The sequence below is a fragment of the Passer domesticus genome, chromosome 3 (genome assembly GCF_036417665.1).
Source record: "Passer domesticus isolate bPasDom1 chromosome 3, bPasDom1.hap1, whole genome shotgun sequence".
Taxonomy (NCBI): Eukaryota; Metazoa; Chordata; class Aves; order Passeriformes; family Passeridae; genus Passer; species Passer domesticus.
In genome coordinates, this window is record NC_087476.1 from 40,192,949 (window position 1) to 40,220,768 (window position 27,820).

At 35.2% G+C, this 27,820-nt stretch overlaps 1 protein-coding gene and 1 long non-coding RNA gene across 40 annotated transcripts in view; one reads left to right on the forward strand and one right to left on the reverse strand.

Moving 5' to 3' along the window:
- LOC135296419 (uncharacterized) overlaps positions 1–27,820 on the forward strand; it is a 384,334-nt gene that overhangs the window by 17,643 nt on the left and 338,871 nt on the right. For 20 of the 39 annotated variants that reach the window (XR_010358507.1, XR_010358506.1, XR_010358530.1 and 17 more), the window contains one exon: positions 23,462–23,639. The exons of 15 other annotated variants lie outside the window; for them this stretch is intronic. Coding sequence is in view for 11 of the 24 variants with exons in the window: in XM_064412762.1 (XP_064268832.1) it covers positions 23,462–23,639 (178 nt within the window). In the remaining 13 variants the exon portion in view is untranslated. Of the gene's footprint in view, positions 1–6,445; positions 6,608–12,660; positions 12,813–13,664; positions 17,138–23,461; positions 23,640–27,820 lie in introns of those variants that run through there. 4 more of the 39 variants (XR_010358536.1, XR_010358537.1, XR_010358535.1 and 1 more) reach the window with 3 other exon arrangements.
- On the reverse strand, positions 1,985–12,739 carry LOC135296422 (uncharacterized). The gene is made up of 4 exons (XR_010358538.1): positions 12,552–12,739; positions 10,036–10,093; positions 5,438–5,549; positions 1,985–2,105 (listed from the first exon to the last, which is right to left on the reverse strand). It is a non-coding gene; the product is annotated as an uncharacterized LOC135296422 (long non-coding RNA).

Below are 27,820 nucleotides of genomic sequence, written 5' to 3' on the forward strand. Positions count from 1 at the left end.
TATTCCACGTTCATAGTCTGTGATGTAGTTTCTCTGAAACAAAAACACAGGAGTTTGTGCCTTGTATAGGAGATTAACTAATCAGTGTCTGGAAAGTTGGTACTGTTGGTTCTGGAGTTAACAATGTGATTTCACACTGGATACCCACCAACAGAAAATAAGCTTTAGCAGGAGTAAGAGATTATTCAAAGCTGAGGCAGATCCAGATGTGCTTTTCAGGAAAGCTTCTGGGCCAGCTGACCCTGAGCTATGCAAGGCTGATAGGAGGAAATGGGGAGTGATAAAAGAAGAAACCTCCATGCAGTGGGGGCTGGAAGCAACTTTTTTGCCAACCCAACCTATTGCCTAGAGAAGTTTTCTGCTTGCCTGAGATCTAGATCCGGGCCTGTGTTGCCAAAGCTTGTTCAGACCTGTGGCTGTTGTTCTATGTGTGGGTACCAGTGATACTGCTGGTGGCAACCTGGAGAGTATCAAAACTGACTGCAGAGCTCTGGAGGATATAGTCAGCAATGTGGGGGCACAGCTCTTGTTCTCCATCTTGCAAGGAAAGGGAGGGCTGTAAGGATACTGCACCTCAGGGTTTGGTTATAGAGCTGTTGGTGGCACGTGAGATTGGGTTTCTTTGACCAAGGGACCCTTCTTGAGGATCAACACCTGCTAGGAAGAGCTTGGAATCCTCATAAGCAGGTCAATGGGTCTTTGCCAGCAGAATGTCTGACCTGGTAATTAGGGCTTTCAAATACCCATGTCAACAACTGAAGAGTTACCACAAGCCCTGTGAGAGAGTAATAGTCAGGGTTAACAGCAAAAAGCTTGGGGTGATGTGAATGAAAGGGAGCACAAAATTAACAGAAAAAAGGCTAAAGTGGGGGCATTTCAAGCATTTGTGTGTAAACAAGGAAGTGCCTTAGGAAAAGTGTCATTATGGAAAAAAAACAACAACCTGGACTCTTTTTGAGAAATCAGCATGCTGGCATGTCTCTATGATGGTCTGGTCACTAGTGTGGAGAATAAATATGAGGAAAATTAGAGATTTATATGCAGTTGCAGGGATATTATCTTGTTGGGATCATTGAGATGTGGGATGGTTTCATGACTGCAGTAGAATAGATGGCCCTGCTTAAACTGGGAGGGAGGGGGGGGTGGACCAGATGACCTCCAGAAACCTGTTTCACCCTCATACATTCTGCGATCCTGTAAATTCAGCTAAAGTTAATACATGTTACATTAAACTCGCTATTTCTGACCATATATTCCTAATAATCTTGGGTAACAAAGACTGGCAATAAAGGGCATTGTAACTTGTGTTTTCCAGTGAAGTAATCTTAGCTTATAGAAGAAATGTCTCCTAATGGTTTTCTTTGGAGGAAATAAGCAGAGAAAAAGCTCCAGTGTCATGTATACCAAAAGTTTGATGCAATGCATTCCAAGGTGTGTTCGTTCTTTACTTACTCTCTTAGCTAAGCATTGCTGAGAGGAGAATTATGTTCTTCACATCCACTTTGAAAAGACTTCTGTAGAAGCAATAACTCTGCTTCATACTGCTGGTCAGATTTATTTCAGAAAAAAATAAGTGTGTAGTTTAGTTCCAATTCATATTTTCCATAAAATCAAGATTATTTAATCACTGCTATAAGTCAGTGTAGCTTGTAGTCATGAATAAAAGCATGAGTACTTAATTCATTGGCAACTTCTTTGTTGGTGCCCAGCTGACATAGAAGACAATAAGAGCACCAAGATGTTTTTAGTGATGATTTACATGATTCTCATATGGCCTCAGCCTAGCCGTAAAATAAATCTATAAAGGCAAAACATTTAAAGATGAAAGATCTAATTCTATATTTTAAGATGTGCTGTGATTATTGCTGTAATTGTGAAGGGGCAGACAAGAGAAAAATCCTGAAACATCCTTACTGTGCTTAACAAATTCAAAAGGAAATTTTAGCAAAAAGGACTTATTATCACTTACCAGTGCAATACACCCCCCGCATCATGTGACTTGATCACACTTTTGGAGTTGCAAAACTTTTCTATTCTTCCCATTCAAAATATTGAATAGAGTATGTATGCTGCCAGGTAGTTGTATTATGTGCTTCTAAAGAACACTGGAAAAGATAATGTAAAAAAATCTTTATTCCCTTCAGAGTATCAGCACCCTGCCGAGCAAGTACCTCCTCTTATTCTGGAATAGCTGCATTACATTAAGTGTTTCTGAAGGAATTTTCTAATGTAATTTCAACAGAAATCTAATTAACAAATGTCTTGGATAATATTTTTTTCTGCTTTAGAAAGTGTTTTAAAAATATAATGATTGTCCTTTAGAGAAGATATAATATTTTTATACTTGATTAACAGTATTATACATCATAAACATGCTACTCTTGTTTAGTTTGGTTTAGTTTGTTAAACTATTGAGTTACGCTTATAATTGCCTCAATATCCTACACTAAATCACTACTTTACTCTAGGAGATGTTTATATAAAGATGGGAAATTATAATTCCTTTAGAGAGGCTACATACTAAAGACACTCATATACTAAACACCTCATTGTGACTTCATTGGAGCTACACACACATTCAAATTAAGCACATATTCACTGTGAGCTTGAGACCCAAACAGGAGAGTGTCAGGAAAATGAGATACAATCAAAATATGTAGAGCTATAGGCATATATTTCCCTGTGTACTGTGTAGATATACAATACTTCAAATAATTAAATTTAATACAAGCAAGAAATTTTAGAGGTAATGTTGTTTTAGTCTTTGGTGTCTCTAAATCCTAAATCATTTTTCTCTTTGGTTTGTGTTGTCAACCCTTAGATCTTTCCTAGTCTGTGTTATGTGTTCACATAACACTGAGAACTTTAGTGGTTACATTGTCAGCCAAATAGCTCTAAACATTGGGATTCTGTTGGTAGACTGTCATTTTACAATAACTGAAACAACAGGTAGGTTCAACAAATATGTTTTATACGTTAAACATTTATTGTGCTACATGATTTAATTATAATGATACCTTTATACCTAGATTTTCTGTCAACAGAATGTCCTTTTTTTTTAATACATGGAAGAGACCAAGCTAAGAGTTAATCTGGCATTCAATTATACACTGAATTATTATAATGACAAGACTTAAACCCTGTTGTATGGAGTCCAAACAAATTTAGTTAATGCACATCATAATTCTTAACCTGGAACTTGGACTGAGCAGAGCTTGTAGCGCTTATCACTTAATCTCTGTAAAGCTTCATAGGTTACTTATAATAGTGTGTTTAGCATGGTGTCAAGCTTCATTAGTTGATGTCTGCCTGTTGAGACATGCATCTTTGTTACCAATAGTTCTTTAGCCAGGAAAAAACACAGATACCTTTTTGAAAGTTTTAGAATTTATCAATCTGAATGGCATTGCAACAGAAAAGTAGATGACACAATTTTTATGAGCAACTGTGGGTTGATATTGAACAATTTTTTTAGGGGAAATTTCATTGGCATTCTGCAATGTTCTCATGAGACTGATGATGTTGAATCTGTCATTTTTTGATGCCCTAAAATCTGCTGCCACCAGAATTTCTTTTCTTAATGTCAAGGTCTGCTTTGGCAGTGAAACAGGGGTCATGTTGTGGAGCTGAAGAAAAACCAGTTTCAGTGCCAAAAGACATGAAACAATTGGTGCATAAGGTCAACCAATGTTCTTGCCAAATGCTTCATGGCATTAGACCCTTCTAAATCTTTCTTTAAAAATATTCCATCAAAAGATTGGAATACATTAATCTTGTCCTTTAGTGCTCCACAGAAAGGATGAATATTCCAGTATTAAATTTGAAAGTAATTTTCTAATGAAAAAGAATCTAAAGTTTTTTAGAATAGCATTTGCATCTTTGAATAAAGCAATATTCTTTTATGCTTCCTAAACTGAGCTGATAGCTTTTTCATGAGTTTGTTTTCATTTTCCTACAAAAAAATTGTAAATTTTTGTTTTTGTTGTTAGAAATGTCTAGTTATGGAGAATGAATAAAATATAATCCTTTTAGTGTAAGAGAAATCAAACTATAGAATATTTTCTTTCATACAGTTTTATCTAGCACTTGGTAAAAATGGCAAACAGTAAGTCCTATTTACATCCCCAAGATACATTATTTTTGTAGTTGGTGAAATATGGCTACTTTCCTTGCAAAGTTCTCTCTAAATTAATTTCATTGTATTTCTGTTTCTTTTGCATGCAGTTCTTCTAAGACAATACTTGGCTTAAGTCTTCAACCCTTGTATGCCTAGTATGGGTCTTAATCAAACCTGTAACACCATATTATTTAATTTATTTTTAGGCTAATATTTCTTATCGGTTTCAATGGTAAATTTAGTAGGGCTGAAGGTGGAAAATTGGTGATATGTAATTTTATACTTTTTAATATACACTAGAAACTGTTAGAGAATTGTCTTCTTATCAACATCCTCTAGAACTTTTTTTAAGGTCAAATCTGAACAGAAAGTCATCTCAGGGCACTAGTTTAACTTTCTGAATTTAAACACTGTGCAAAAACAGAGTTGAGTACAAAGGGGAAAATGGTATTGGCAATATTTTCAGTTGCTTTGATTGCCATTTTATACTGGCAGAATTTACTCAATGGCTTTGCTTTCCTTAGTTGTGGGTGCAAAACTGAGCCAGAATCAAGCACTCATCTGGAAGCTGGCAATGGGTTTGGTTGGCTGGCCCATTTCTTTTGATGGGAAGGGTGTTTTTCCTTAGCCTAAGGCGTAGTTGACCTTGAGTTGTCTGGAATGTTGTTAATGCTGAAGAAATGGCTGACAAACAGCAATTATGGAGAAACATGTGGTTGTTGCTATTCTTATGCTCTCATCAGGTATTGTTACACAGTTGAGGTCAGACCGTGAGAGGTAACATTGTGGATGAAACAGTTAAAAAGAAATAGTTTTATTTTCAAACTCTTTATTCATGACTACAGATGTTTTCTATATGATTTGCCCTTTCTATCACAGTGACCTCTACAGATATGATGATGAAAAATATTAACAAAAAGATAACAAATAATAGCTGGCAAAAGAAGTTATTCACAAACACTAATCTAAAAGCAGAGAAATAATTGCATGAGTTGTTGTTGGCATCACAGGAAGTATAAAGTCAGATCTGGTTTTCAGACTTACTAGTGCAAGTACTCCCTGCTGGAAGCATGTAACAGATGCAGGATTTTCTCAAGGTTAAAAGTCATTATGGTGCATGCACACATACAAATTGCAGTCAGAGATTGACTCACAAAATAATGAGATCTTTTCAGAAGGTAGTAAACTATTCTGATTATCCTTTCTACCTTTAAGATATGCTTGCGTTTTAAGTCCTTATACACTGTGTTTGTTGGGTAACTGCATTTAAGCTGCTATTATGTCATTGAACTTGAAGGTTTCTGCACTTCGTTGTATTACCTGGAGGAAAAAATTAATGTCACGTAAAGGATCTATAGTTTTACTTCTGTGTGTCAGCAGTCAGAATTATCTTCATTTATTTTTAAATTTTTTTGTCTGATTCCTTACACATCTGAAATGAGATAATAAAAATCACAAGAACATATTAATGAAATGGAAACTGCTGTAAGAAAATGAAATAGATATGAATAAGTAACATTCTGTGCCCTGTACTGAAAACAGATTAGTTTAAATTTATTGCTAACTGTCAAAATAAGTGACTTCAAAACTCCAAAATCCTATAGTGAGGTGGATTAAAAAAAAAATCTATTATTATCTAATATTATAAAGTGATGATTTAACTCAAATGGAAAATAATGAACTGGTTAGATTGCCATAATCAAAGGGTTTCTGAAGGCTGTGTCTGCTCTAGTGGTTTATCTTGTTGCAATAAAAAATATTCTGTGTGAATTGCCCAATGTTATCCATTTGTCTTTTCTGGTTCAGGTTTCTGTGGAGTTTGATGCACAAAAATAGAATTCCTTTTTGAAGAAATTATATCAGAAGTCCTGATCCAAACGTATTCCAGTGTAACACTTTTACATTAGACCCCCCCATTCTATGATGATTTAAGATAAAGTATCTGGTAAACACAACCAAGAAATTAGGTTATGCCATATGATAGTGAAAGTAATGAAATGATGATGGAACTGAGGGCTTAAACTGATTCACTTTGATGCTGCAAAGAGTGAAAATTAATATGTTAAACAAAGCAGTTTCTACTGTATTCTGTACTTGGTCCCAGCAGCCTCAGAAAGGACTGAATGCTTCCTCCATTCAGAGTAACACCATATTGTGCTATCCAGAAGTTTTTCACAAGCCTCCACCAAAAGAGTGCTATGCCTTCAAGGCATAACTAGAGCTCACTGGAAAGCTGTTCCTTTAAAAAATGCTCATTGAAAGATGCAGTTTCATTGAAATGGAAATGTACACAGTTTCATGGATTAAAAAGCCAGAAGGGAGTACTGTGATCATCTAGCCTGGCATACTGTACAACAGAGACCTCATGGCTGTCTTAGTTTCTTCCCATTTGAACTAGGTCATGTCTCTCTAAAGATGAAAAACCTCTCTACCTTTCTTTTTAAAAAGCATACTTCAAGGATGGGAGTGTCTGTCACAATTTTCAATGAGGTACTCATCATTGGTAATTAAGATGTTAACTCTAAGTTTGTCTGTCTTCAATTTGTAGCCCCTGGGTCTTGTTATGCTTCTGTCTGTGAGATTGAAATGAATTTTTTCTTCCTGTGTATATATTTATAGACTGTAATATAGCTAACCATTATACTAAGAAGGTGAAATTTCTTGATTCTCTCACTTTAGATCATGTTTTTGAGTACTTGGTGGTTATATTGTGAATACTTGGCTACTGGCCGATGTTATTTTTGATTTGTGGATGCAGAAATTGGATGTGTTACTTGAATACCTAAGTAGCTGATGCTAAGTAGTGTCTCCATTCCTGTTTGAGATTCCACTGTTTATACATCCATGTTCATGTTCTCTTTTGACTGAGATTAAGAAAAGTTTGGAGCTATCCAGATGGTCTAAACCTGCAGGGAGTTCTTTGCTTGACAGCTTGTATTGTAAGCTTTTAGGTGTTTGTAGTTTACAGCTCTGTTGTCACCTCTAGTGACACTAAATCATACGTTGTTGCATTCCTCCTTGATGCTACGTCTGTTTTAGGCTACTAATTCTGTGAGAAAATTTCTTTTAAAAAATCAGAGACCTACTGCATTTTTTGTTTACTTAAATGCAGTCTAGGTCTCTGCTTTTGGTTTACTTAAAGCAAATCACACTTTGGGATGGACTTACCCAAACAACAGCCTTCAGAAAAAGTAGAAAAAATTTTTAAAAAGGGTAAGGACTGGACTGATGATGTAAATGATAGTTGTGTTGCCCTATCCATTTTGTGTGATAGTTCACATACTAGAATCTTCAGCTCAGATGTGGGAGATCTTAGTGCACTTTCTTCCTTTGTGTCAGGAAAGACAAATTTGCTTTTCCTCCTCTCCCTCAGAATACTTTTACTACATAGGCAGAAAGTGCTTTTTTCTGTGTGCCAGAATGAATAAGTACTTAATGTAAAGCTGAGTAGAGGATGAGTTCATCAGTGTACTTCCAAGTAGCTTCTTTTATTTTTTAACTAGAGCAAAGAATCGCTTTGACTTCTTAATGGCACTTCTTGACAATCAAGACAATAATGATGACCTTTTTTTTCAGTTTTGCTAATTACCATTTTAAAAAACAAAATTCCTTATTTCTTGAAAAAAATAATATTAAATTTTGCTCTTTCTTCTGGTGAATACTGAATGTTTAAGAATTTTTCAAAAGGTAGACTTTAAAGAATTTCTAGAATATTATTAAATTACTTTAAAATTTATTTTGGAGTACAAATATACCATCTCTGGGATCTTCATTGTAGCTTATGCCAATATTACAGATAGGCATTGAAGTGAAGTGAAAAAATGGATGGCATTAAGGATAAAGTTATTATGTATCGTGGTAAAATGTTTCTAAAACATTTTCTTTCTGAAAGACAGAATCATATGATAATTACAAATAGTTTGGTCTTTACAAAGGAACATATTTCCTAAGGAAGAGTGTAACAGATATGGATATAGGAGCAGTAGTATTACAAGCTCGTTTTCATTTATTTGAAACTTGCATAAGTTTACAAATTTGATGCAAAATTTTTCATGCTGATGTCTGCTTCAGCTAGTTTGTTATGGTCATTAGAGCAAAATGGCCCAGTTATTTAATAAAAAGAAACCTAAAAGAAGGGGAAAAAAAAGGAAAAAATTCCTGTTTTTAATTTAAATACTTTGTGGCTCTTGTGCTTTGACATGGGACTAGTTGCTACATCAGGAGTATGACTTGGTTTACCAGTTGTAGAAGTCTCTGCCCAAACCTTCCACACTTGGTTTTTCCTTCCCCGTTCCCTTCCTCCAAGATTTATTCTCTTTTGAAAAACTGGGATTTGTGTGCTCAGTGTATGTATAGTTGGCGCGGACTTCCTGGAACTTAATTTCTAATTCTCTATCATAATCACTAAGCATGCTCTACACTTTTATAGCTTCTAATTGTAAGAAATGGCAGCTGAATATACTTCTCCCCTTTGCATCTCCTACATCTAACAAGAGCTTGTGCATCCACCCCAAACATGCAGTTGTCTCATCAGTTTGTACCTGGGCCATTCCTACTGAACTAGTTCTACCTCAGAATAAATTTCCTTCAAGCAGTTCTGAGTCAGAATAGCAATGAGGCATCAGCTCTGTGATTTGCAATGCAATTCTTTTCAGCTGGGCCCCTGCGAGCCCTGGCCAGGCTGCTGGTGCTTGGATCGGCTTGAGGTTGAAAACAACACATCTGCTGAGTCTTAAAAGATGGAGAGAGAAACTGAATGGGAACTGGAGGATAAAGTAGAAAGTAATTGTGAAAAAGACTTTTTGGAAGGTAGTTTTAAGCTGAGAAGCTGAAACTGAGAGATGAGAAGTGTAAGAGCTTTATTTGCCTGCATATCCACTGTCTTAATCAAATCTCCTTTCTGCTTTGCATATACAGTTCCACATTTCCTATGTAGCCATTCTAGTTCTTACTCCAAGTACTTCTTCCATTTTCCAGTCTCATTTATAGCCATATACAGTCTCACCTTTTGCCAGCATCTTAGCAAATTTTCCTCTCTACTCTCCATGTGGGTTTATGATATAGTACAGATATGACAATATGAGTGTTTATCTCATTGCTCGTGGCTTCTTTTTTCCAGTTTTTGCCCAGCTACTTTTAGGCTTCTCCTCATTCTTTGCTTCTTTGTCAGAATGCTCTTTCCAGACTCCTTTTCATGCCCATCCACTACTTTTTCCATGACCAGACACTTGAACTCTTTGCTCTCTGACAGTTAAGTGAATTCTAGTGCTTACTCCCTGACTGCAATCTGTGCAATTGAGATTAAATATGTGGATATTAAATACAGGTCTCAGTTACAACTGTATTTCAGCTTTGTTGGCCTGTTGTTTGACATGTAACCTTCCACCTTCTGTGTGGCTCATTTTCGCTCTGAAGTCTGAATTACTGCATTTTCATGCTGCTCAATGTCTGAGTCTTCATAATCTTAATTATTTTATTTCTATAATCTTCTAGTGAAATGAGGGAGGAAAGAAAGTGGTTTTATCCACACAAAATAATCCAGGATATACAAATTGAAAAAAATAAACCTTATAACCTAATTTTTCAGAGTACTTAACGTTATATGCTGTATATTAACTTCTGTATGTTGAAAGCAGAACTCCTCTGGATTACATTTGCAACTATGCTATCAGCATTTTTGCAAAAGATATTTAAGGAATAAGTTGGAATGGGATATGTGTGGGCACAATTAATGATGCCTCAGAAAGGCTCCATTTAAGTGCCATACCAATGTTATTAAGGCATGCAGCAGGAGAACACAATCCAAGTTTTCCAGGGAAGCTATCACTTGTGGATCATGATACCTTCTTTTCAATTGTGCAGTTGTTTATTACACAATTTCCAGGTGCTGCAGCAAATGAAATAAAAATTCTACTTACAATCATGGTTTTCTATCAGAGCAGATTCCTCCTGAGCATCAATTGAACCTGGAGTTTCCTGGAAAAGAATAGTGGTTGTTCATGAAGTGCCATAGTATTGTTAGTCAAAGGTACAGGGAGGCAGAATTACTTCTGGATTGGTGGATATAAGTCGATTTTGAATGTATGATGTGTAATCCCAATAGTGTTGTATTAATTTATCAAGGAAACTGTGGTAGCTGAAGTTGAAATGTTCATCTGTGATATCTACTTCTCTGTTCTTAACATAAACTTTGGAAAAGTATTAAATGCTAAGAGGACTTCAAAAAATAAGTATAGTGTTACACAGTGCAAATGGATGTAGTTTGGATGTAATTGTTATAAAAAATCAGCTGCTATAATTTGCTGATAAGCAGGGCTTAGACAATAAAAATTAATTATCTGAGGTTCTTTGACTGACTAGGGCACCAACAGCATGCTTTGACATAAAAGGTGTGTTTACTGGCTACCAAACTCTTATAAATGGAAATGTGTTTTACTGACATTTGAGACTCTGTAAACTTGAGCTACTTCTTTTAACATATAAGGTAGGATTTAATAATCAAAATAGAAATGTCTAGTGCTGTTTGAAATGCCCTACCACATTTAAGCTAGCCTCCAGCTGTCACTCTAGAAGGACTCATTTCCTCTAGTCTCATGTCTGCTGGCCCCAGGTCTCAGATACCCTAGGTGTCTGAAATATCTGTGTTTGAGCCACTGAGTCAAAGTTCTCTATTTCAAATGTAGATTTTTTGATCTAAGTTTCATAGATCTTGGTCTGGGAATCAGAGCATAGAGATCTCCTGAATTAGGGAGATATTTTTCTTAGAGATTTTTAATTTTCATAGCCCTTGGTAGAAGTTTGTTTCCCCATAATAATTTGATAATGTTTGTATGAAATTTAGCATTCCTGGTTCTATGGATGTGTTTGAAGGATTATCTTCTGTTTGTTTTGAATATTCTGTTAGCTATTTTCCCTTATTTTTTTCCTACTGCTTCTATGGGGTGGGACATTAAAAAATGCTTTTCTTTCACATACTTCATGCCAGTTTTAATGTAAGGTCTTTGGTATGTCCCTATTTCTTTTCTAGGCTAAAGAATTCTGGTCATTCTTTATACAGAAATTGTGTCAACTTTGATCCATTCTTTTTTCCTTTTCTGTACCTTATCCAATTATATTTCATTATTTTTGTGGTAAGAAGGACCACCAGATTTATACGCCCTATTTAGATTGAGCTGTGCTTTTTATGTATTCTATGGCAATAATAGTAATCATAATAATTTTTCTCTTTGCTTTTTTTTTTAACTACTATTAAGCATATTCCTGATATTTCCAGAAAGTGATCTAACTCCAAAGCTCTTGCTATTTAAGAGAATATACTTCAGAGTCTATTGCTGTGTATGCAAAGCCAGAATTATTTTTCATTTGGTCTGTGAATTTATATCTGTCTATATTGAATTTTTGTCTGCCTCTTAATTGCCGTAGTCAGACAATATAGTGATATTTGAAACAACCATTACTTTACCATCAAAAGTGAGTAAACTCTATAGACTTCCAGCTTTCACATAATTTGTGAATATGTTTAGCAGCACACGTTGCAATACGAGTTCCAGGAAGATGCTACGATTTTTACCGTGAAAACTGCCAAAGTATTCCTACACTGCTCTCCAATGGACCCAGAGCTGGCCAAAGCTCAGCTATCCAGACAAGTGTCGTGGTTTGACACTGGCCAAAAGCCAGGCACCCATGAAAGCTGCTCTCTCACCCTCCCTTGCTACAGCCTGGCAGAGGAGAGAAAATTTAATGAAGGGTTCATGAGTTGGGATACAGACCAGGAGAAAATACTCCCAGGGCAAAACAGGCTCAGCTTAGAGATATTAAGTAAATTTCTTACTAAATAGCACAGGAGGATAATGAGAAGTAAAATAAGCCCTTGGAAACACCTTTTCCCCCCCAATCCCTCCCTCCTTCCAGATGATAATGCAGGAAGACAGGGAGTGGGGGTTTTGACGAGTGTATGACCTGTGGTTTCTTGTGCTGCTCAGGGAGAGGAGTCTTTCCCCTGCTGTGGGGTCCCTCCCACAGGAGACAGTTCTCCCTGAACTTCTCCAGTGTGGCTCCAATCTCACCAGCAATCTCACCAGCTCCAATCTCACCAAAACTGCTGCAACAGAAGTCCAGCCCATGAACAACAGTAAAACTCCTGCAGCGTGGGTCACTCTTCCACAGGGTGCAGTCTTTCAAGGACAGGTTGCTCCAGACTGGGAGCAGGGCTTTCCTCTGTCTCCATGGGTCTCTCACTGGATCATAGCCTCATCCAGGCATCCACCCATTCTAGCATGGGCACCTCCCCCAGGGCTGTGGGAGGATCTCTGGATTCCCTGTGATCCCCATGGGCTGCAGAGGAACAGCTGCTTCACCATGGTCTCACCACGGCCTGCAGGGGAATCCCAGCTCTGGTGCCTGGTGCACCTCCTGCCCCTCCTTCTCCACTGACCTTGCTGCTTGCCTGTTTTTCTCCTCACAAATTCTCTTTCCTGCTCAGGCTGGACATAAAACTGTGGCCCAAACTTTGTTTTGATTTCTTCTTAAATGTGTTATCACAGAGGCATGACCACCATCTCCAACTGGCCCAGCCTTGACCAGCAGCATGTCCATCTTGAAAGCCATCAGGGATTGGCTCTGCCAGACACAGTGGAAGCTTCTAGCAGCTTCTCACAGAAGCCACCTCTGTTCCTCTCCCCCTACCAAAAACCAGGTAGTGCAAAACCAATGCAACTTGTGTTTGGCAGCTCCCCAAAAACACTAGCATATTTAAGAAATGGCAGAAAATATCAAACAGAAAGAGGAAGAGGGAGGAAAAAAAAAGTGGAACAGAGAGAGAAACAGTAGAGACAACATCAAGAAGGAGGAGGAAGAGATGTTTTAGGTGCTGAAGCATATATATATATATGTATATATATATGTATAAAAATTATATATGTATATATGATTATATAAATATTTTGTCTGACTAAATCGGTATCACTGTGAGTGATCAAACACAACAGTATTCCAAACATGGCTGCTGATTATATATCAACAATTCTTCCCTGGTTGTAGAATCCTCTTTAATTTAAATATTTTCAGTGATGCAGCAAAAGATACTGTAAGTGCTCAGATCTCCTTTTTGTGTTGTTGCTCTTTTCCCCTCCCACCCACTTTAACATATAAGAGTCTGTGAAAATTAAAAATATTTTAGAGTGTAAATATTTTATTATTAATCTAACAGAGGTATAATTGCTAAATTTCTCACAGTAACTTTGAAATATGTATGCACCAATTAGAAACCACAGAGGGAACAGGGTAAAAAAAATCACTCAGAAAGACTCTCCTCATTGCATTATAATGTCTTTAAAGTATGTCACATGTTAGATGTAAATGGCTTGACAGGTAGCCATTTTAAGGACTTTTATGAATATAATCAATGTAATTCTCAATAGTTATATTTCTAATAACCAATTTGCTGACTTCGTGTTCTTGTCAGGATAATTTATATATATATACACCATATGTTCTGTGAAATTTTTCTTTGCCCAGGTGAGCATTTAATCTTCCTTTCTCCCTAAAGGAATTATCCACATCCCTGAAATCAGAGGATCCTCCACTTATTTTTCCCGTCTGTCAGACCTTCCAGCCATAAGACCTCAAGTCATAATGATCATCTTTTCAGCAGAGGGCAGCATATGGCATTCTCAGAGTCCATCAATTCCACTGTTTAATTGGCTGCAGAAATCACCGTTGAGCTAAAGCTGATTCTGAAACCCTTCCAACTCTTGACTCTTAGGCAAGATTCAGATTTTGGTATCCTTTGTGATTGTAGGGAATATTTCTCAGGGGAATGATCTGTAGTAATGAATCAGGGGAATGATCTGTAGTAATAAATCCGTTGAAGTAAATGAAAGTTGTTTTTCCTTTTTCTTTATTGTTACAATAAAGGAATATTCATCTGGTTGAAATTTCCTTAGTAATGATAGTAAAGATTACATTGTTCCAATAAATTGAATAGGTGCTAAATATTTGCATATCAGATATTTTTCATCATTGGTAATCTTAAACCCTTGTCTTCATAATAATGGTAAATCTGTTATGGAGAGAAAGGCTTGGCAAACCATTTGATATTGGGAATGAGACTGCCTAACACTCTGAGCTACTAATTCTGTTATACAATAATTTCAAAAAAATAAACATTTTATTTCTTTAACAAAACTTTTCCCCCATCCATTCTGTGTAGAAAGAAGAATGAGTGTTCATCATGTTTTGTTATTAACATTTGGTTTTTTTAATTATATCACATTTTATTCTTTTTCTTTCCTTTTTTTAAACTAACAACAAATGCTTTCTGATTTATTCATGTTCAAAAGTTCTCAAAATGGCAGTTAATTCTTTTTGCATGCTGCAAAGGCCTCTTGACGGATTATGAAGTTTAACACAGTTTTTATGATATCACACAATCTCTGTTTTCTGAGCTACAAAATCATAGAGTATTTTGGATTGTAAAGAACTTTTTATGGTCATCCTGTCCGACCCATCTGCAATGAGCAGGTACGTCTTTAGCTGGATTAGGTTGCTTGAAGCCATGACCAACCTGGCCTTCAGTGTTTCTGTGAAACACACTTTTTGTTCAGTGACTCTGGGAGAATGTATTGTTGTATGAGTCATCCTGAATTTCTGTTTTGCTGTTGCTTTGAGTATCTGCTGTTTTTCACAGAAGGGAAGAAAATTTGTAGGTGGACTATCTTTTGATAAAATTCCATGCCAGCAAGTGTCTTGGCAGTGACAATGAATGCTCAAAACTCAAATGTTGAAATATTTTGTTGCTCCATGTATCATAATATCATAAGCATTAACATGAAAGAGGTATTTCTGAATCACTTTAAGGGGGAAAAACCAAACCTACTAATTTGCAGCTTTTAACTATTTAATAGGCGGTGCTGGGTTGATTGAGTCTTACCATAAAGGAGAACAAAAATCTGTTGACTTGGCAGAAAGAAAAACCTATTCTACACATAGGTTGACATTTAAGCATGGTTGACATTAAAGACAATACCTTGAAAGAGGCTTGGATTAGCTCACACTGTTTGGAGGGCCAGGTAGAGGTTTGTTGGTCTAGCAGCAAAAGGGTTTTATTTGAAGTGCTTATGTTGTTCATCTTTGGCTGGGTATTAAGCCAAAGCTGGTCTTCATGAAAATATATATTTTTTTTATATGATGGTTAACTGTCTTGGGAGGTTTTATTCTAGGCCCTTAAAACTTTTGAAGCATTTGGCTCAGTCACTTAAGCATTTTCCCACTGTTAATATAATGTGCTTGTGCAGTTTCACTATGCCTCCTGTTTATTCTAATTTTCATATTTATTTCAAAACCTTCAAATGTATTTTCTATATATTAAATGTGTAACATTAATTTGTCTGGCCCCACCATTTTCAATTTTGTTTCTTATTCTCATTTCTGGAAGTAGTATAGTGGAGGATCTGTTCTTTCTCCTCTTTGATATCCTCAGATATCTGTATCCTTTCCAGAGGAGTTTTTCCAACCTTATTACTGACTAGCAAAGAAGTACACAGAAGTGAGTGTGACAGCCTATGTAATTTAGAACACTTAATTTATCTATTATATCATCCATTGAGTGATAGCATAATTTGGGCAATTTTAAGTGTGGCATAACCACCCAGTGAGTGGTTAAACCTCTGCAGTGTAGCATGTCTGACATACGGTTTAGCAGCTGAAATTTACTCTCTAAAAAAATCCTAAAAGATCCCTCGAAGAACTTCAGCTTGGAATGCTTCCTGAGTACAAAGACTGCTTGTGGTGCTTCAGTAAAGAAATCTTGGAGCCTTCAACTATTGTTTCAAAATGTTTGAAATTGTTATGGCACTGCGTACACTGGGAAAATGTACTTCTAAACAAAGAGTTTTGAGCCATTCCTCATTTTTCCTGACCCTGAGGTTAATATGTATTCTGAAAGTCCTTTAAAAGAAGCTGAAGAGGTTATTGAACTTATGCTAGGGAAAATATTGTCTCAAGACTTTTGCTGAGTTTTCTCTCTATTTTGTCAGAGCAGAGGACAAGTTCTCTATATTGGGTATAAGCTTTTCATTTTCTATACTGGTTATATCACCATCATAGTTAAATAGTTTTCTGCTATCATTTAAGACTTGCTTAAGGCTATTTCACACTGTTTTAACTGTTGAAAATTACTTAAGCGGGGGCTTTGCATCACTTTTGTTTCTAGGAGTGCCCACTCTTGACAATTAAATAGAACCTTGAAGTAGGATAGCTATACAAACCTTATAGGATTTTGAATTCCAGCTTGCATAACTTTGTCACATTTGCTTTAATCCAGAACAGCTACTTCATCTTCAACCTCTCAGCCCTGCTGCTCAAGGGAAACATACAAAATACCTTCAAAAGATAATTCTGGAACTAAAATTCATAACTCTGCTGGGCACTAAAAACCATGGACTCAACAGAGACATTGGTTTTATGGCACATTATATTTTTTGCCACCCTAGGATAACCTTTCCATGCTGCACAGACAATAAATTACTTGTGACTCTTTTCCTCTCCATCTCTCTGTCCCATAGGAGAAAACAAATGTATTGTCTTTCCCTTTGTAATATTTCTCTGCCTCATATTTATGAGCTATATTATCTTTTAGTAAATTCAATTTGTTTGATTAAATTAAAAACCAAAGCACTTGTTCTTAACTTTTATTTCATTTGAAAGATTGGTATTTCTATTTTAGGCTCGAGGAAAGTTTTGAATACCTGAAAGCTCATCATTTTCCCCTCAAATATTAAATTTAGTCTACTAGAAGATAGCAACACTTATTATAAACTGTACATATTTGTACTGTTAGAACACATGGCTAGAGTAGTATCACTTAATGCACATTAACTGATGATTACATACAACTAATTTCTCCCATTTGTTTCCAGGAGTTCTATTGTATTTCAGTCTTGTAATAAACAATTTCAACTGTCCAAACTCCTAGGTTTTGTATTTTTAATATTTTCCATTTATTATTCTTTTGTTATTGTGCATGTGGTTTATAAAACATTTTGAGACTGAATTGGCTGAGGAGTGAAATGTGTTTGTCCTGTTTCTTATTTTCCAACAAAAATGGAAACAACAAAAGGAACAAAATGTACTCAATCACCAATGTTGCTGTTTTTCTCTACAGAATTTGTTAATTTCTTGATGCTCAGTGACATCCTCTGAAAAGGTTGTAAACTTCAAGCTGTATCATCAGTAACTCAATTCTATTCAGTTTCTAATACAGTCAGTAGTGTTTGATAAAGCTGGAAAATGCTGAAATACGGAGAGTTTTTAAGATAATCCTTTAAATGGTGGTTGCCCGTACCAATAAATTTTAAAGCAAAAACAAATTGCTCAAAAAATGCAGTAAAATGATGCATGCATTATTACATACTCTTCACATCAGAGATTCCTGAGTGAAAAAAACCCCCAAAATAAATAGTATATGCTGTCTCTGCAGGTCTCAGACATCACAGGAGATTCTTCTGAATACACCCTCATGGTTTAGTGCTTATTCTTAGATGGGAGAAACAATGCCATAAATTTGAATCTTGCACCTGTCTCTGGTTTTATAAAACTTCAGCAAAATAAACGAAAGAAAACAAAGAAGGGACGGTATTTGGGCTCATGGCATTATGACATGCCATCTGAGTAGACAACACAAATAGCCTGCAGCATAGATCAACTTTATCTGTGGTCTTGTCATGTTTCATAAACTGGAGCAAAACTGGGCTTGGTCAGCATAAGATACAAAGCCTGTAAGAAAATTGTTCATAATTCACAAAGCAGTGCATGTTGTTCAGCTGTTTTGCAGTGTTTTTTCAAGATCTATAGAATGTCTTATTGCAATTAAAGGGGATATTTTTTTTTCCTTAGTGGAGGATGATAGGAGAAGAAGCCCAAATCTTTTAATTAACACCCTCCCCTTACTGTTTTTTCTCTCTTTTTTTATCTTTTTTTTTTTTTCTGCTCATTTTTTTTCTTTTCCTCTTTTCTTTTTAGATTTTGTTGGTTTTTTCAACATTTTTGCAAATTCATCTGGTAGTATTCACTGGTTTTTACTATTAAATATGATTGAACTATATTTAGCTTCAATCACCTTAAAAAATTTAGATTTTCTTTTCGTTATTTTTCTTTATGTGACTGTACACAAGTACTGTCTTTTTTTAGTGTGTATGGGCCTAACTAGCAAAATTAAAATTCAGAGACATAGGTGTGTGTTTTGTAATGACATCAGGAAGATACTAATTTGTTGTAGGCTTTATTATACAATATTTAAAATTTAAATATAAATCTCTGTTATAACAAAACCAGAACACTCTCAAGACTAGTTATTTTTGAACATGATGCTCATCTGCTACTGACCCTCTAGAAGAGATTCAGTGTTATTTCAAAATGCTCTTTGTTGTGACAAGCTCTAAATGATAGAAACTTCTGATAGAAAGCACTTAATGATAGAAACTTCCTGGCAGAAACTACTGCCATAGCATTGGTCCTAGCTGGTCTACTGAGTAATGACCTGTTAAAAATCCAGTCTCAGTCCCCTCTCTACCCTTTTGTTTAATACAGAAATCTGTATAATTTTTATTGTATGATAGTATCTTATATTCCTAACCTAGACGCAAAATAACAGTGGAGTTGGATTTTTAAATTATTTCTCTTTTTTATAATTAGACTCTGCTAATGGAACACAAATTCTGCGTTGAAATTATATTTTCTGTTTAATTTATGTTTTTATTTTGTTCTTAAATATATCATGCTATTAAAAATAAACCTGTTCTTGCATATGTGCAGTTAGAAAATTCTAAGGTTTTCATTCATTTGGTGAAATTTCAGTTGTGTAATACTGCAGTATTTGTCACACCAAAATAAAGAATTTAAATTTGTCTTTACCCTCCTTCCAGTAGAATTTAATAAAATTATGAATCTTCTTTCTTCATAGGTTAGTGAAATTGAATTGTGTTCCAGTGTATATAAGTAAAGTTTAATTTTTGCTGGTGAAACCAATGCATTTTCTGAAAAATCCACTGCTGTAGGAACAGAGGATTAGGGCAGGTTGAAGCACTGACCTGTACAGGATCTCTCACCCTGTACAACATTAATAATGGATGTCACTATTTACTAGCCCTCAGGAGCCCACTTTAGAATATATCACATTTACTGTGAAACTTGAATAAAGGCAGATGCTGAAGAAACTGGGTTGTATACAATCAGCCATGGGTGAGTTTATTATTATAAATCCTGAATGAATCCTGACTACTTCCAGGACTTCTACTGTCCTTCTTCCTAGCCTTTAAAAATACCTCTTGCTCGCTGTTTAAAATGTAGAAAAGTAGTCTCAATTTGGCATTTTGTAATGCCAGATTTAACAACATTTTTAAATGTGATGTGTTCTATTTATGATTTATTAATCTGGGAGTTCTCTTAACAGGGTGATTTGAGTGGAAATGCCATCATTTGCCACTTGCTAATTTCCTCATGGAATAGGCTTGGCATTCCTTACCTCCAAAGGAGACAATGTTACTCTTTGAAGAAACAAACTCACGCTCTTCCAAGAACAAAGCTTTAACTATCCCTGCGGCCCAGCAGGTGAAATTAAGACATGTGGTTCCATTGTATTTTCCAGTTTCAGTGGAATGGTGAGATTTGGGAACTAGGGATTTGGTTCCAGGCTGTAGAGAACAGCTAGCCTGAAGGTTATGGAGTCTTCTGGTTGGTTCTTTACAGCCTGGTTGAGTTTTACTTATCATTTGTTCTTTCTCCCCCTTTTTTTCCCCAGGTCTCTTTACCTCAATAATCTTAATTGCACATTTCCTGCATTTGTTCAGTTCTTCCCTTCTCTGATCTGTCCCTTCCCAAGTCGTCTAATGCTGGACTTTTCCAGACTCACTATCATTCCTGACACCTCTTTTTTCTTTCTGTTTGACCAATTGTGCTTTGAGTCACTTGAACAAGCTGACTTTTTCTCAGCTGAGGTCCCACTCAGTCCACCTATGCAAATAATTTTTTTTATTTCAGTCTCTCACCGAGTTAATGGCATAGTAGTTCTTCTGTACCCTCTTTTGCTTGCATGCAATAATCCTACTGCTCTGGTGCTTACTTCTCAATCCTAGCCATCCTAATCAGTAAATCCAAGGCCTCTAACATAAATCAGGAGTTTTACTTATGCCTTTTCTGGTCTTTCTTTCATTCTACTGACACACAGATCTTTCTCTCTCCAATTTACCTTCTGCTAGTGCTGCCTTTGGAGACTATACGCAAGACAATCTCTTTGTTCTTCCAGAATATGGATTGGAATATAGCAAAAAAAGTGCAATTTTTGAGAAATATAGGAAAAGTCTTGGGATGGTGATTACTTTGTGCAGGTGGAATTGTTCATGATTTCAGTGTTCAACTGTTAACATATCTTTCCTGCCCTTGTGGTGATTACAATTTTCAAAACCTTATTGCCTAGTGTCCAAGTTTAGGTAAATTTTCATGTCATGCTGACAGTAATGCTGAGATTAGTTCAGTTGGTTAGTGCATGGTGCTAATAGTGCCAATTTTGTGGGTTCAATCCCCATATGGGCCATTCATTTAGGATTTGGACTTGATCTTTGTAGTTCCCGCCCTACTCAGAATATGCAGAGACTCTGTGATTATTGTTGAGAGCCAAACATTTCTGCAAAGGAAGTGGGCAGAATTCTTTTAAAGTTAAAATAACGTACTCTCCCCACCCACTTTCTTTTTGGGAGCAAATAATTGATGTTGATGAAACTATACTTGTTATAGTTGACTTCAGTGCCATTTAAAGTTGTCAGATTATTATTTGTACCTGTAAAATATTCTTTGAATTGCTGAGCTTGCCTTTGTTTGAGTGGGTTTACCAATTCTACTTTCTAGGATAGATTTATGCTTTTTTGGAAAATAATAATCTACTGAGTTAGTATTTTTATGGAAATGTTCACCTTGAAAAATCGAGTAAGTTCTGCAGATCTCCAATTTAGTACAAGCAAAATAGTTTGATTTGAAAACCAGCAAAGTTTCAAAGTTTCTTCAGCAAAGAGGATGTTGAGGAATATATCAGAGGATAGAAATATCTCCAAAACACTTTTGCCAATACCTCAGTGGTGTTAGTCCCTTCCTAAAAAATATGGGGTTCTACTGTTACATCTCTCTGCAGGGGAATGAACCTGTATTTTCCTTTTTCTAAAAGAAAGCTCTGGTGATCTAGGTTGTTCTAGGTAGACTGATTTTGATATTTTGTTATGGAAATGTTTTATACTGCATGAATTATACAGGGTGGATATACATAATCAATTTGTTGGGTTTTTTTCTTAAATCTCTCTGCAGTCCCAATTCCTCTACATCCTCCTCAGTCTCTGACTTACTGTAAACACAGACCAGCTACATTGCCCTAACCTGGCTGTGGAGATCAAAATGGCTTTAGGCTGCATGAGAATTGATAGGAAAAGATTTTGGTTGAAATCCAGTCTGAATCATGATTAGAGTAGGTTGAGCAGTAATGTCTTTTTTGTTTTGTTTTGTTCTGTTCTGATTCAACCACCATTTAGGTAAATGGCCCATACAAAGTAGACTGACATAAGCAGAAGAAACACCAAGCCAAAAACTCTTTAGCCTCATGCATAGTCCTGGATAACACTTGATGTTATCAAGTCTCACTTCTTAAAGGTGGGAGCTGAATCTTAAGCTTTCATAATCTTCATGGCTTCCTTTCCACTGATTACTGGAGTTCATTTCATAGAGCTGTAACTTGATTGTTAGTTAGACAACAAAAATAAATTGCAGTTCCCACCATCTCAATCCTTAGCCCCAAAAACCATCATGTGAAAAATTGCTAGTGCCCATACTGCATAATTAAGATTTGAGGAGGGACTTGAGAAATTTAGATTGCTTGTGTCTGCCTATAAAAATGCCTTGTAAGGCTTTGTCTGTGCTTTTGATAGTAATCAGCATGCAGAAATACTCTAATGTAGTTAGTAGGGATTCCATATGATAGGCTTTACTAGACCTTTTCAGAAGTATCTAGCTGGTAGGATCTCATTCAAGATCTGTTTTTTAGATCTAACTGTGCAGATACCTTCAGTATATTTTTTCAGCATGGCAGTGTTTATTAAAGATCACAGGTTTATGTTGTTGTGGACTGCAAGATATGAGATTAACTGTTTTTATCTGTTGCACCTTAATTTTCACCTAATGTTAAAAAGAGCTAATCTTGGGTGTAGAGTGGAATTCAGGCACTGGCTGCTTTGTCCTAATTGTTGGACTTTTGAGAAGTGCTGCAAACACTTCTTGAAGTGCTGCAAACACTACAAGAATATAAATTAACATGGCCACCCATAACCTGCAAAGCTATATTGTCCCATACATTTCAAAATTAATTTTTAAATTCTCATGTTGTACAGCTCTTAACAGGTACCTAAACAAAGGGGAATGTAGGTGGAAAAGTAAATTGGATCTCTACCACTGTTTACACCTAATATCACATCTACTTAAAAGATATTCTTGTTGTTTTGTTTGTTTTGTCACAGATACAACACCAGCATATTACTCAGGGTGATTTTCTTATTTGCTACTGCCATTTTTTAAAACCAGGATCTAGTGCCTAAGAGTTAGCATGTACAGAATAAACTTTCAACCAGATATTCATATTGCCTAATTAAGATACCTGTAGTATTTTGCATATACATAATCTTGACTTTGTCATCTTCTCTGTAATTCATTTTTCTAGGCAATTTATGATCATAAGACTCTATTTTAAACTGATACTTCAAGGAATATATTACAAAAGGACTTAGACCAAATATTCACATATTTAGATTAGTCATTGTTATTAAAATTGCTATACATTCAAGTGGTCATCTTCCATTTTGATATTGAACACTGAAATTTTTCAGAGAATGCCATTTGATCTAGTGAACAGCTGGAGATTGGCAAACCACTGGATAAAACTAGTTAAACTTGTATAATAAAACAGGAGTGGAAAAAGAAAATAGTCATGTAAGTAAAGCTGCAAAGTAGTTTATATTTTAATTTTTGAATTTGTATGAATAAAATCATATGGCCCAATATCATTTTACTTTTACATACTGTCAAACAGCATAAGCCTCTTAGATTCCCAAAATAATATTTTGTTTTGCTTTCATCTTTTAAGTTTAATATTGAAACTAAATTAAAAAGGACTTCATTTTTTTTTTTTTTTATCCAAAGAAGAGGAAAATAAAATACAGCCACCTCTGGGTAAATCCTCACTGTAAACAACAACAACAACAACAAAAGAAGATTCTTACACTTTTATCCCTTGTGGATTTCTTTTTAATATTTCAGAGCAATGAACATATGGCTGTTACTATCAGCACTGGTGTATTTGCGGCGATGCCTATCAACATCCACCAGAGAGCAGGGTAGCTCCAAAACCCACATCTTTTATGCTGTGGAAATTGATGGAGACAGCAACACAGCCAGCTTCTTGGCCAAACAACATGGAATGCAGTTCATTTCAAAGGTCAGCGCATATTTAAACTTGCTTCATTACTCCCACCTTTATGCTTGAGATTTTCATTTTTTTAAAATCAGTTTACCTAGAGGTTCCTTTAGAGACAGAAAAATGAAAGTGCTGAATCCTATTTTCATTTGGGGATATCAAGCGTTTTATCAAATTATAGAGGTGGCGTTTCAGAATATTTCATATCTGATCAGAAGGAAAATCCAAAAATAATTTTCTCTTTATTCAGGAGTCTTTCAGCCACTGGGACTGTTTTATTTATTACTTAATATTGTGCTTCAGTCAATCATTTTGAATTCAGACAGGAAAATGGAATTTTTATTTTTAAAAGGAAAAAATCCAGAGGAAAAATGCTATTGGAATAAAGGAGATTTTATTATTTTAAAAAATAAAAATATGTCTTCTCTTCCTCTGCTGTTTTATTTTCTTTTAATCACAGTGCATTAATATGAAGACATATATTAAACAAAGCATCTTACATAAAATCATATATTTGCTAATTACAAGCATTTTTTTCCAGAGATTTCTACAGCATTTATCACTGAGCTTGAGAAATTATGGCCTTGTAACACAATAAAGGAAAAATGTTTTTCTGCCTTTGAAATAGCATCTCAATGCACATATTTTCTGTATATGTACTGCATATGTGTGTATAAACATGAAGTGTGTATTTATATTACATCTACGTTTATTTTAACTTTTTGTTGAAAGAAGGTTATTCCTGAGCTGTGTGTTAGTACCTTGGGACACAGCCCAAACAGAAGAAACACATCAATATCTTTCATTTACAGTTACTGGTCTGTAAAACTTGACATGTATACCGGTGACCCAGTGTTAAATTTTCCTATTGCTTCTAGTCTAGAAGCATATTGCATCAGTTGAAGTAGATCACAAATAAATTATTAAAACTTTTAATATGTTAATCTGTTGCAGCCTCCATTCATTGACCTGAAAGTTCTTTGACAATTTTAATGAATTAAGCCTTGAAGTGCTCTTTTTGCTTTTATCTCTACTTCTCAGATGTGAAAAGCAGAGGTAGAGTAAGTAAAACAATTTGTTCAAGATCCACACAGGAAGTCTGAGGCCCAGTGAGAAATGGAAAAAAACATTTCTAAATTTTCATTTCTGTGCTGTAGCTGTAAGAAATTATCCTAAGAGAGAAAATGTAATGAGCTTATGAAAAGGAGGCAGTGCATTACATGTGCTTCAACAGCCACTATGGTCTACCCTAGGCATGGAAATCACTGAAGGGCCCCCAGGAAAAAACTGCACCCAGTTTTCTCTTAGAATGACAATGACACAACCTTCTCAGTGTTTTCCCCTTGGTGTATAAATATTAAAATTCCCACAAGTTGTTGTATTGAGAATGCTAATAAAAAAAGCCCAGCAAACAACACTGAGGCATTAGACAGTATTTCTTTAAAGGGTGTCTTCACTTTTGCAAACCTTTAAAGGTTTGCAAAAAAGGGTTTCTTCGGGGTTTGAGTAGCACGGAGGTACTTTGTAGAAGAGGAATGTGTCGCCAGTAGCTATATAATCAGGGCACGATTTATAGCTAGGTTTTTGGGAAGATATTTGGTAGTATAACAGAGGAAGTCACACTGTATTCTTTGTTCTGTAATATTTGTCTAGGAAAACAGATTTTTATTACAGTGATTATGAGTAACAAACAACAAAAATGGAGAGAGAAATGTGGGAGACATAGGAAGGGTTTTCCTCCTGTGAATTTCCATTTTACAACCTGTTCTATAAGCAGATACCTTTCTAAGCATTCTTATTTCCTATGTAGAAAAAAAAGCTTCTGTGGTATTTAAAGCTTATGGTCTTTAAGCCATGAGGAGCACTGGTAAAGTATTAAAGATTCAAATATGATTAAGCTTAATATTTTTTCAAACTTTTTTTTGGCTTCTAATAAACTTACAGCATGTGCTATGTGATAAGACAAGATGATACTGAAATATTACTGGAAAAATAAGCCTGTAAAATATGATAAAATTTTCTGTGACTAAAATTCATAGGTAGTCAGGAGTATTAGTATTGCAGTTAGGAGGTTGGCTCCTATTTTAGGCTCCCAGATGATAAAGCATTTGAAACACATACTTGAGTTCAATTCTTTTTCAGAAATAAAAGTCCTAATTATGTACCTAAGTTGAATGGGATCTAGACGTATCCTTAAGTGTTTTACTGGATAAGGTTGGCCTGCTGAATAGGGCTCTTGGTGAAAAAACAGTTTTGTATGAGAAAAGTGACATCAAAGACTGAAAATGCTATCTTTTAAATATGCTACTGTCACCACAGGAAACAGACTCCTGTAGAAATGGTAATTACGTGTAACTGTGACACCCTTGCTTCAGCATGTTAGCTGCAATTTAGAGTTGCAGTTTAAGGGCCTAACTTCCCTTTGGCATCAGAGTTCACTTTTACTATGATACAGTGGATAAAGGCAATGAGTTAAGTGTGTTGCATTAGATTTCTTTTTCTCTCATTAAATGGTGTTACTTATTAATATGTGGATGCTTGGCAACAAAGTAGGAAAATTGCAAGTGTGAAAAAGGCTACCAATTAGGTATCACACTGGAATACACTCTTGAATGACATTTAGTGTATGAAATCCAAAGTGGTAAACTTTTGACATTGGTTGCAATACTACTTCATTTCACATTCTGTACCAGCTCTAACTTACCAATGAAAACAGTGTAGTGAAGAAGTTTTTTTTAAACTTACTGTTATGATTTCTCTTAAAACCACTGACTTAAAGTTTCTGTAAATCAAAACACTCATTAGAAACTGTGAAGATACCCCCAGCATGTGAGAGAGTCTCATCAGTTCTAACATAATCAAAATATTTTGCACAGAAATGCTTACTTTGATAAGTTTTGCATTTCTAGGTGATAGCAATACACTTAGTAAAGATTAGAGAAGACAACAGATATTAAATATAGTTATATATCAGAAGTATACATTAGAATCAAATGTATGCTAGAATTCTTTTACACTGTTGAAATTTGAGTAAACCAAATTTCTTTGTTTTTATCACTATTGTAGTGTAGACTGTACACAAGTCTACAAGTCTTTGCTTAAAGCCTGCTATTTAATTGCTGAACCAGTTTTGAAGACTTTAGTAAATACATACACACATATGTGTGTATATAAATATATACATATATATACACACACATAAATGTAATGCATAGATGGGTGTGTGTTTGGACACACATCCCCTGTATATACTTATCTATGTGTATAAATGCAGGTATGTTACAAATTTACTTTTCAACAAAGTTTCCTAGATATATTAGGTATTTGTTTTTCATCAGCAAAACTCTGGAAAGTGTGATATAAAAGGTACATGGTGTTTGAGTAATATATCTAAAAATTTGTTCTTGAAACACTGGGAAAACCTGCAATGAAGTTCAAGGTCTTGATATTCCTAAACTTGTATAGATACTCCAAGTAAGTCTTGGATTTAAAAAAAAAAATGAAGATTTCAAATGAATTATTCTGTTCATGAGTCAAAAATTGATTGTATGTCTGTATATATATATATATATATATATATATGTATTCAGAAGATAAAGTCAAGCTGGGCAGCAAACCCCATTCTTAATAAAAATGGGTTTAATACAAATACTTTTTAGAAATGAAAGCATGAATTCTGAATGACATTTTGACTGTGAGCAAAGGTAGTTTCATATTTCTCTCTGTATTTTTTCTTTTTATCTTGGTTTTTTTTTTTTTAATTGCTCTTTATCTTTGATTCTTCTTTTTTTCTTTTTTCAAATTTCCTTTTCCAGTCCAGAGAAGTTTTTAGTGGTTTCATTATAATTTCTTTTTTGCAAAGTCTGTATTTTCCTTATTAAGCTTCCTTGGATATTTACAAGCTGTAAGCAGAGCAGATATAGCATAATGTTTCTCAGTGTATTTATTACTTTTATTTTATTATATATCCCTTCAATATTATTGTATCTTTAAAAGTCAAAATACACAAAATCTAAGGAAACTATGGAAATACTTCTTGCTGATCTGGATATGGGTTTAATAGATCCCATTCAAGAATGACTGTTAATTTACATGACCTAACTCTATGGGCAATTTTTTTGGTTATTTCACTTTCAAGTTTTACAGCACACATTTATTGGATTGTATTTTCTCAGAGTAGTTATGGGATGGGCATTTGTCCT